General features: G+C 34.0%; 1 protein-coding gene across 2 annotated transcripts; it reads right to left on the bottom strand.

The window, feature by feature from the left end:
• Positions 1-1459: 1459 nt before the first annotated feature.
• LOC134234307 (vacuolar protein sorting-associated protein 4B-like) lies at positions 1460-11789 on the bottom strand. Of its 2 annotated transcripts, none has more exons than XM_062716354.1 (11): positions 11615-11789; positions 10572-10683; positions 10324-10465; positions 10136-10212; positions 9753-9872; positions 9482-9519; positions 9196-9314; positions 8297-8527; positions 3782-4001; positions 2387-2527; positions 1460-2177 (listed from the first exon to the last, which is right to left on the bottom strand). In XM_062716354.1, the coding sequence occupies exons 1-11, from the start codon at positions 11636-11638 to the stop codon at positions 2076-2078; spliced, it is 1326 nt and encodes a 441-aa protein (XP_062572338.1). In that variant the 5' UTR covers positions 11639-11789; the 3' UTR covers positions 1460-2075. The 2 variants fall into 2 exon arrangements, with proteins under 2 accessions (XP_062572338.1, XP_062572337.1); XM_062716353.1 differs by lacking the exon at positions 11615-11789 and adding an exon at positions 10773-10929.

Here is an 11789-nt window from a genome sequence, read left to right as displayed (position 1 = left end):
TTCCAATTTCATAGAAAATGTAGCTTGCTATGATCTCAAAATGCCTGTCCTGGACTTCCATTTCATGTATAACCAAACTTTTGACATTACTTCCATGGGCGTCGGAAGCAAATTGAAAGTGGGGAGGCAGGGGGGGGGGGCTAAACCAACAAAAAAAAATGTAAATCCCTATTTTCAATGCCTACATAATGTCTATTTTTGCAAAAAAGTGGGGGGAGGGCAAAGCCCCCCCCCCCCATCCCCGGTTCCGACGCCTACGACTTTAATTTCGCAGCATCTACAAATGATACAAATCTGTGAATATGGTATAGGATACGGGCCTCTGAAAATTCCAGAGGTGGATTTGCCAACTAAAAAATTTCGCCCCGTTTTATTTTTGCCCATTTCGCTCTTACCTCATGAGGGCGATTTTAAAATGGGGCGAATTAAAAAAATTCAGTATAATTTCTTAAACAAAACTACGACTGGGCGAATTTTACAGTGTGAAAGGGCAAAAATAACCCTGTTTTCAGTATTGATCCGTTTGACATGACATTACGTAGTCAAATTCAAAAGTCTTACAAATTCACAATTGGTATGAAACACATCAAACAAAATAGATCCAATGATATGCTATATTTGTATTTTTTTTTCAAATCAATACATGTATAGCGACCATAGAATTCCTTAATGCTGATTTTAAACAAAGATGGTGAAATCTCTGTAACATTGACTTATTTACCAGTAGTCTGTCTACTCTGAGTATGCCCTCGTATAAATTTGGATCATATACAGGTGAAAGCGGGTTAGTTCTTTAATAAAGTTGATGATGGAAAATATGAAATCATCCCGTTTTATACATTTTGCTTGTTTGTGGGCCCTTATCATCCACTGTCAGTAAAATTTCCAAATATAAACTATTTATGGCAGACTCTGTGGTCTTTTATTTCAAGTTCATTGGAATATATGGAGTCAACTTATGAATGGAAATAACATATTAATGTAAATGTTCTAAAAAATAAAACTGAATTAAGTACATGTATATTTAATTGAGTAAATCATAGTTGTGAATATTAATTCATTAATATGTGTTTCTCATGCTGTTGCAATTAGAACCAGTTTCATGATCAAAATTCTACAACAGTGGTACAACCTGGCTCATATTCAACACCTTTTGGTCAAATTCAAAACCTTTATTCAAAAAAGACAAATCCAGGGGGTCAATTTTCAACCCAGGTCAAAATTCTAAATTACAGGCTCAACACTCATAACAATCATGCCAGCAGTTTGGAAGCTTGATGCCCAAAAGTGAAGAAATCTTTACAAAACTGTACTATTTTTGTAAGAACTTTCAGCCCAATCCAACAGGAAAGGGTGGGAAGGGGGATGAATTTCACATGTTTGTGGAATTTGTAGCCTTATGCTCAGGTGAGCGTCTCAAACTGCCAGACATTAGAGACCTAACTAGTAACTAAATAAGTCTCAATAATGACTTTAATAATAATAGTAGTTTATTTTACAGCATTTATATCCTATTAACATCTATTCAATTATGTCTTGCATCCTCTCAAAACACTGTTTTAACTATTACATGTACATCAACATAAAGACATGAAGAAGGAATATTAAAAAACACAAAAGGCATCATGCATTACTGTCAACAGACAATTAATGCCACATTTACATAACTACAATGGAGAAAACAAAACGCACTGTCAGAATCAAATTTGCAGATAAAGTAGGTAAAATGATTCATCACCATTTTCATCCTCTTAAGCAAAGACTGAAAAAATATACAGATGGTTTTCATACAGAAAAAGTTCATTTCACTCACTCAGCCATACTAAGTCATCATGTACCAACTTCTATCACAGTTTATTTCTAATCAGTAGCCTATAGGGATACTGAATTCTATAAGAGGATATCCTACACATGAGCAGGTCACACAACACAGTCATATCCATATTGACAAGATACTTTGTGCTTTGATGGGGTATCCTAGAACACCATCTTCTTTCAAGTTTGCACAGTGTCATACAAGTTCTTATACATGTATATTAATAAACCAGATATAAAAGATAAAGAGATCCCTAAAGCTATCCTTCTTGTCCAAAATCAGCAGTGAACTCCTCTAACTTTTTAAGGTCCGCTTCATTCACTGTAGGTTTAGATGTGGCTAATGACATTAACATGTCATTCTGAAATGAATAAGCAAGGTTTAGAATTAACAAAAAATATTATTGACTTAAAAAAATTCCTTCTTGTACATGTTGTAGAATTTTAAATGTGAAAAAATGTTTGAATAAACTAACTCTGAATGTCAAGGAAGACAACTCACAAATATCAATTTCCTTTAAAATTCATGAGGTCCTAAGTCTCATAGAAATAATGATAAAGTTGTACAAACCATGGATACAATGGGTTCTAGCAATTTATTTCCATCAACGTCTGTCCAGTTCATCTCCATAGCTCCAGGGGCCCCTGGAGAACAGGGAGTCAGTAGGTCATCCACTATCACATTGGGATCCTCCCTCGAGGGACCTCGCACCTAAATCAAAAATATTATTCATCAATTAAAGTCTGTTCTGTTTCTTAGAAATACATTCACAGTTAAGGTATGATCTAGATCTGGGTTATTGGGATGCTGCATATATCCATATTTGAAACTGTGTGCTCTTGAAGCATCGAAAAACGAAATTACTAGGGATGTCAACGAATAGTCGACTATTCGACTATCAGTCGAATGGGCCGACAATCGAATAATGAAACGACATTTGAATATCAAATAAATGCAAGTAAAGGAGGTGATAATGAAATTCTCATCTCAAAACTGAAAAAGCGCCCTTCCTCTCATAGTGTACGTCCTCAGACGAGAGCTCAAACACAGTCACAGTATATAAACATTTTTCCAAATTGTACATATGGAAAAAAGGTGTGTTCCCATTTTGCCTTAATTGTGAAATACTAAGGCGAAATGGGAATTTTAGTATTTGTAAATATTAATACTAGGTTGATATAAAAATTTAAATGATAAAAATTTTTTGATTGAATATAACATTTAATGGAAATTTATAAATACTGTGAATGAAATAATACGTGTAATACCAAAAAGTACTTTATGCTAAATATATTAAATCTTCATCACCTTAATTCATCTGAGAGCTTACTAAGGCGAAATGAGAATGCTAAATTTTACAGTTAAGGCGAGATGGGAACAAACCAAAAAAAAAAAAAAACAGTAATTACATACTGTGACAATTATTTCTCAATCACTGACTTTTCGTTTTTGTAGTAAATTATGCAGCTTATACTGGACTTTGAAAATTAATTAATTGAATTGTACCAATTATATTCATAACCTCTAGGAATTTTAAATCCTAGGAACAAACAATATCTGCATGGCTGTGAAGTTTTTTGAACTTCGATAATTATCAAAACAATAATCTTACATAAAAGGCATTATGATAGTTTGGGTAATCATTAATTGAACAAACAGTATTTAACAAAATCACTGGATGTGTGGATAGTGTGTGTTAACAATTCCCATTTTCCAATTTTTTTCAATTTTCTAATTTATTCTACTTGATAAGCTTTCAAAAACACCGTGCTATAAAAATGCTTCGAATAGTCGACTATTGTTCGAATAATGCAATCGAATGTTCGACTAAGGAAAATTTTTATTTTGACATCCTTAGAAATTACTGAACATAACATTGCAAACATAATTAGTAAGAACCCTTTCTATTATGATCCTGGAGGAATGTTTGTTTTACATTAAGATGGCTAATATTGCTAGACTTACTTTTCTGAAATGTGTAGCTGTTTGGACTTTTCTGACAGGCTGCATTAGAGCGTCTCTGACCACAATGGATATGTCAGCTCCAGAATACCCCTCTGTCCTCCGCCCTAGTTCTCGGAATTCCTCCTCACTAAGGCTGTGAGGGGTGTTCCCCAGGTGAAGCTTAAACATCTCTGTTCTGGCAGGGGCTTCAGGCAGGGGAATATAAATTCTTTTCTCAAACCTAATCAAATAGAATTTTTTATACATATTTTTAGATGAAAAAATATGACAAAATGAGAACATTTTTAGACTATAATATTAATCTTAAATTTTATATAATTGTGACATTGTTTTACTAAATGAAGCTATCTATTTACCTTCATTTAGACATGAAAACAATATCACATTTAAAATATTTGCATGAAATATTGGTTCGATATTTAACCAGAAGTCTTTGTCGAGACTGTAGCTCTACTGGTTTGTACTTATAACAAAGGATGAGAAAAGAAGCCATTGCCATTAGACCAAAACTGTAGAAGGAGTAGTGTTTTAAAGGAATTTCACAGACATTTCTATTTTTAGTAACAATGGCAACACTGTTCATCGAAATCAAAAACCGATGCACTATTCTATGTATCTTAGTGTAGTCTACTTGTGTGCAAAGTTATATTGAAATCAGACCAAAACTGTAGGAGTAGCGTTTTAAAGGAATTTCACAGAAAATTCTATTTTTAGTAACCACGGCAACACTGTTCATCGAAATCAAAAACCGATGCACTATTCTATGTATCTTAGTGCAGTCTACTTGTGTGCAAAGTTATATTGAAATCAGACCAAAACTGTAGGAGTAGCGTTTTAAAGGAATTTCACAGAAAATTCTATTTTTAGTAACCATTAGTGATGGGGAATCGGAAAAAAATCAGAATCGATTATCGGTAATAATCGGCTGGGCATAATCGATTAATAATCGATTATAATCGAAATTTTGAACTTTAATGAAATTAATATAGAAAAGTTAAAACTTATTTAGATTTCTGTAAGATTTTACAAAAAAATCATTAACTTACATAAAATATTCAAAAATATTAATTGAAATTTCTTTTTCTAAAAGTGGAAAATAATATGATATTTTGTTTACTTTAAACACTATAGGACTATTGAAACAGAATGGGAATTAATTTTTTTACAATGTTTTCAACAATCATCACTACTTTATGCTCTTTACACTTGGATTTGGTAATAAAATTGAAAGTATGAGACTTTTATTTTTTGTTAGCGATGTCGGCGACATTTATTTTATAATCGATTAGTAGCATCGAAGAGCTTCTAACGACCGACAATCGATTGTCGGCGACAATCGTTCCATCACTAGTAACCATGGCAACACCGTTCAACGAAATCAAACAAGAGGCCCATGGGCCACATCGCTCACCTGAGAAGCTTTGGCCATTCCGTTCTTTACCAGATTTCCCCCTTGTAATACATATTGTGACCCCATCCTACCCCAATGATCATAATTTAAACAATTTGAATTCTACACTATCCCAGTATGCTTCCACATAAGTTTCAGTTTTTCTGGCCCAGTGGTTCTTGAGAAGAAGATTTTCAAAGATTTTTTCTATATGTTTCTATGTAAAACATTGATTCCTTATTGTGGCCCCGCCCAACCCCCGGGGGTCATGATTTGAACAATTTAGAATCTACACTACCCCAGGATGCTTCCACATAAGTTTCAGCTTTTCTGACCCAGTAGTTCTTGAGAAGGAGATTTTCAAAGATTTATTCTGTATATTTCTATGTAAAACTTGGATTCCCTATTGTGGCCCCGCCCAACCCCTGGGGGTCATGATTTGAACAATTTAGAATCTACACTACCCCAGGATGCTTCCACATAAGTTTCAGCATTTCTGGCTCAGTGGTTCTTGAGAAAAAGATTTTCAAAGATTTTTCCTATATATTTCTATGTAAAACATTGATTCCCCATTGTGGCCCCGCCCTACCCCCGGGGGTCATGATTTGCATAATTTAGAATCTACACTACCCAAGGATGCTTCAACATAAGTTTCAGCTTAACTGGCCCAGTGGTTCTTGAGAAGAAGATTTTTAAAGATTTTTCCTATTTATTTCTATGTAAAACTTTGATTCCCGAATGTGGCCCCGCTCAACCCCCGGGGGTCATGATTTGCACATTTTATAACCTAAACTATCCTAGGATGCTTCCACATCAGTTTCAGCTTTTCTGGCCCAGTGGTTCTTAAGAAGAAGATTTTCAAAGATTTTTCCTACATATTTCTAGGTAAAACTTTGATTCCCCATTGTGGCCCCACCCTACCCCCGGGGGTCATGATATGAACAATTTAGAATCTACACTACCCCAGGATGCTTCAAAATAAGTTTCAGCTTTTCTGGCCCAGTGGCTCTTGAGAAGAAGATTTTCAAAGATTTTTCCTTTATATTTCTTTGTAAAACTTTGATTCCCAATTGTGGCCCCGCCCAAGCCCTGGGGGTCATGATTTGAACAATTTAGAATCTACACTACCCCAGGATGCTTCCACGTAAGTTTCAGCTTTTCTGACCCAGTGGTTCTTGAAAAGAAGATTTTCAAAGATTTTCCTTTATATTTCTATGTAAAACTTGGATTCCCCATTGTGGCCCCGCCCAACCCCCGGGGGTCATGATTTGTACAATTTAGAATCTACACTACCCCAGCATGCTTCCACATAAGTTTCAGCTTTTCTGGCCCAGTGATTCTTGAGAAGAAGATTTTCAAAGATTTTTCCTATATATTTCTATGTAAAACTTTGATTCCCCATTGTGGCCCCGCCCTACCCCTGGGGGTCATGATTTGAACAATTTAGAATCTACACTACCCCAGGAAGCTTCCACATAAGTTTCAGCTTTACTGGCCCAGTGGTTCTTGAGAAGAAGATTTTTTAATGACCCAACCCTATTTTTGTCTTTTCTTGATTATCTCCCCTTGCGAGGGGATATGTCCCTTAATTTTAACAATTTAAAATCCCCTTTACCCAAGGATGCTTTGTACCAAGTTTGGTCAAAATTGGCCCAGTGGTTCTTGAGAAGAAGTCGAAAATGTGAAAAGTTTACAGACGGACGGACAGACAGACAGACAGACAGACAGACAGACAGACAGACAGACGGACAGACGGACGGACGACGGACAAAATGTGATCAGAAAAGCTCACTTGAGCCTTCGGCTCAGGTGAGCTAAAAACGATGCACTATTTTATGTATCTTAGTGTAGTCTACTTGTGTGCCAAGTAATATTGAAATCAGATCAAAACTGTAGGAGGAGTAGCATTTTAAAGGAATTTCACAGAAAATTCTATTTTTAGTGACCATGGCAACACTGTTCATCAAAATCAAAAACCAATGCACTATTTTATGTATCTTAGTGTAGTCTACTTGTGTGCCAAGTTATATTGAAATCAGATCAAAACTATAGGAGGAGTAGCATTTTGTAGGAATTTCACAGAAAATTCTATTTTTAGTAACCACGGCAACACTGTTCATCGAAATCAAAAACCGATGCACTATTCTATGTATCTTAGTGCAGTCTACTTGTGTGCAAAGTTATATTGAAATCAGACCAAAACTGTAGGAGTAGCGTTTTAAAGGAATTTCACAGAAAATTCTATTTTTAGTAACCATGGCAACACCGTTCAACGAAATCAAAAAACGATGCACTATTTTATGTATCTTAGTGTAGTCTACTTGTGTGCCAAGTAATATTGAAATCAGATCAAAACTGTAGGAGGAGTAGCATTTTAAAGGAATTTCACAGAAAATTCTATTTTTAGTGACCATGGCAACACTGTTCATCAAAATCAAAAACCAATGCACTATTTTATGTATCTTAGTGTAGTCTACTTGTGTGCCAAGTTATATTGAAATCAGATCAAAACTATAGGAGGAGTAGCATTTTAAAAATTTCACAGAAAATTCTATTTTTAGTAAACATAGCAACACCATTCATCAAAATCAAAAACCGATGCACTATTTTATGTATCTTAGTGTAGTCTACTTGTGTGCCAAGTTATACTGAAATCAGACCAAAACTGTAGGAGGAGTAGCATCTTGAAAAATTGTTTACAGACAGACGGACGGACGACGGACACCTTACTATCGCATAAGCTCTTCTGGTCTCTGACCAGTAGAGCTAAAAAAAAAAATAAAGTGATACAGATGCCTTGTTTTGAAATCCACTCAATTACCAGTAAACTTAGGGGAAAAAATCCAAAAAATCATGCATACGATTATTTGTTAATTGCTAATGTAAATACACACTAGTCAAAGTCATTATTTTTTTTTTTTATTTTAAACTACTGATATGATAATTAAATTCAGAAAGAAATAATGTGCACCCAAAATGTACACAGGATAGTAATGACAACGTAAATAAAACAACTTTCATTATCCTATATATGTGGTTCACTGTAAAATGATATTAATGTCTACCATGAAGAAAACAGACATCAATTTCTGAATAAAAACATCAAAAGAGCAAACAATATTCACCTTCTCCTTATAGCCGAGTCCAGCACCCAGGGTATGTTTGTAGCTCCTAATACTAGAACACCGTCATTGTCTACACCCACTCCCTGCATCTGGACCAGAAACTCCGTTTTGATTCTCCTTGCCGACTCAGATTCATTCTCACTACGCGATCCACAGAGGGCATCCACTTCATCAATAAATATAATGCTGGGCTTATTCTCACGAGCTAAGGCAAATAATGTCTTTACCAATCTGAAATAAAAAATATCAGAATTACTTCACAGAATCACATATTCTGCCAATATTTTTTGAATTATGCATTTTAAAATAAAGGTAGTTAGAGATAACAAGATTCAGTTAAATTAATGCAATCTAAAAGAAAGGAAAAATCTCTCTCTAAATAATTGCTCTGGTAAAGTACAACCATACAAACAACATCCATGAAAGTTTGATCAGGATAATGTAAGGCCAAAAAAAATAATAGCCTTGTTTCCTGCTACCAGCCTGAAAAAAATAGGGTAGGTAGGTAGGAAAATTATTTAATTTTTTATTTAATTCTATTTTTTCCAGTGGCATTTTTTGATATGACCAAATAAAACAGGTCATACAGGTCAACATTATATTTTAAAATTAGATATTATCACATCTTTATACAGTTTCATGAAATACCACCTGATTATATTTTTTCTTTACTTTCTGAACATGAAATTCCTGAAATTCTTAATTTTTTTCTCCAAAACTTAAAAAAAAAACTTTAGGGTCGGGTGCAAAAAAAATAGGGTAGGTCAGATAGTAGGAAACAAGACTATTTTTGGTTTTGGCCTAATTACCTGATATTAGATAAACCTTTTCCAAAGTCTTTAACCTGGTTATTTTACACACATGTAAGCTACATTTTATGTCCATAAGAAACGACTTACTTTTCACTTTCTCCCAGCCATTTTGACACTAAATCAGCTGATGAAACCGAAAAGAAGGTCGAGTTATTGGCTTCTGTTGCCACAGCTTTTGCAAGATAGGACTTTCCTGTACCAGGAGGCTGTAATATATAGCAATAAATGTGGGGTTTTTTTTCAAAAAACAATTCCACTGCACTTATATGAGACTGAATAAGTTCAATTCATTACTGAACTTTTTTTTTCCTAAAATGTATAATTTGTTTTTAAACATACATGTAAATTCAATATTTTTATTTAGAATACTAACTCCAAACAATAAAATTCCCCTCCAAGGTTTTCTTTTACCTATAAGAGAATGAAAATAAATCTGTTTATTAGGAATGACAAGGTCTTGAACAAAGAAATGCTTTGAAATTGTAAAAACCAGAGTAACTGGTGATTTTAAAACTGAGGACAAAAGTGTTTCCATTGAAAGCAATCTCCAATAGTAATGTTCATTTATATCCTGAGACAGTCTTAAAAGGTTTCCTACAAGTAGTAACTCTTACTTATGAAATTTATTTACATGGTACTCTTACCAGTAAAAAGATGAGGAAATTTTACAGGTAGAATTACAGCCTCTTTAAGTGCTTCTTTAGCCATGTGTAAACCAGCAACATCATCCCATTTTACATTAGGTCTTTCCATCACAATGGCACCTGTAATATTTCAAAAATTTAACTGCATTTTTTTTTATTTTGTGGAAAACTGGAAGATACACCCTAAATGAAAAAATTAGAACCTACAGATATTGATTAACTTTTTTTTTAAAACAAACTGGAACCCAAGAATATTTATCAGATTTATAGATGTAGAAACTGCTTTTCATTTTTTTTTCAAATCAACTATATACATGTAGTAAAGAAAGAGTGGGCAAGCTTTTTATTTTTTCAATGTATAATTTCTTAAGTGTAGACCAAACCTGACAGCTGATTTGAAAACTTCTTTTTATCTGGATCTTCTTCATCACTGTCAGAGTCATTGTTCTTTGATGATTTTCTTTTAAAATTAAGAAAAATATGATTTATTCTCTCTTGCAATCTCATTACAATGAACACTTCATACATTGTATTCAATGTATGAATTTATGTTTTTGCACAATGTACATACCCTTTGTTGTTAGACCCTCCTCCATCTGCCACTGGCTTTTTGGACTTTTTGTTCAAGAATTGTTTTAGTTTCTCTGCTCTGTCTAGATATTGTGCACATTTGGCTCGGATACTGTCTTTCGCTTTTTCACTTTGTGCCTCATCTAAAATTCAATTACACATAATAAGTATATTGAAAGCTAAACATCAGCCAGGGAAAAGATTTTGCCTACATTATATGTGAAATTTTATAATGGTTCATGTACTCACATTTCATAGCATGTAAAAAGTACTCTACTGAGTGTTCATAGAGCCGTAGAGCTTCCTCATAATTCTTATTCTTGTCTTCTTCTGTGGCTTTTGTAACAAGCTCAATGGCTTTCTGTAAATGGATGGAAAACATCAGTTATATATTAACTTTTAACACCTTAACTTTTATCCTTTTAAACTCATAGTATATCTTGTGCTTACAAGTAAAGCAGTGCCAGGAACATATGCTCCATGCCCATTCACATATCGCCGAAAAACAGAATTCATGTTGAAAATCGTCAGGAGTGCATATGATAGCACTACCTTCTCCCCTGTCTAATTTTGACAGAGTGTGCTTTCTGTCTCAATTCATAGAAATACTCTAAACCGAGTCACAGCAACACCTTTATACAGACAATATGTTGTTAGGAATAATTATGATCCTTTCTTTTATCAATATCACATGCAAATCATGGGACTTGCAGAAACATCTAAAAATAGACATTGCTCATGGTATTCCAAATTTCGATGCTAAACAGTTTTAAACATATATATATATTCTGGAGCTATTCAATAGTATTACTTTTATAAGCAGACATGGTGTACAGCTTTGTGCATTTTATTTTTGTTTTTTTGAAAGATTGTGATACAAAACATGGGATAAAATATGCATGGACTGCGTAAACCCAAAGTAAACACATTTTAACTCTCAATATTTTCTGCCCTACTTTAATGTGGCTGTTTTTGATGTCATCATGAACATGTTCAGTAAAGGAGCCTGCAAAACTTGTATAAATGGTGTGAAAACTATAGCATAATAACACCACAAATAGATGTTAGAATGGAAAGCTTCAATTCAAAAATTGTACTGGTGCAATAAAATTTCACAGTGATTAAAGTTTAAAATTTTGTTCTCTGCTATATGGCATGCAATGTGCACTTTATTATAAAGCCACAGAAGGATGTCAAATATTATACATTAACACACGATTTCCAAATAACAGGTGATCATTAGCAAGGAACCGAGTTTACAATGACCTTCCAAGGTGTAGCAAATACTGTACCTGTAACGTATTGCCTGAAGACATGGATATTTTACGTTTTTAAGCAATATTTGTATCTGATGGTATAAATTACATTAATTTTGGGGGTTTAGCACCCTTTATTTATCAATTCCTCTTCTGATTCATTTCAAGATGGTGGCTCTTCAGTTCCGTGTCACATGACCTTTATTTTGAT

The sequence above is a fragment of the Saccostrea cucullata genome, unplaced genomic scaffold, assembly GCF_032062105.1.
Source record: "Saccostrea cucullata isolate Sc308-1 unplaced genomic scaffold, CSIRO_AGI_Scuc_v1 ctg783, whole genome shotgun sequence".
NCBI classification, from domain to species: Eukaryota; Metazoa; Mollusca; class Bivalvia; order Ostreida; family Ostreidae; genus Saccostrea; species Saccostrea cuccullata.
Note: the sequence above shows the minus strand (reverse complement) of the source record. Positions and strands in the feature narration are given on the sequence as shown.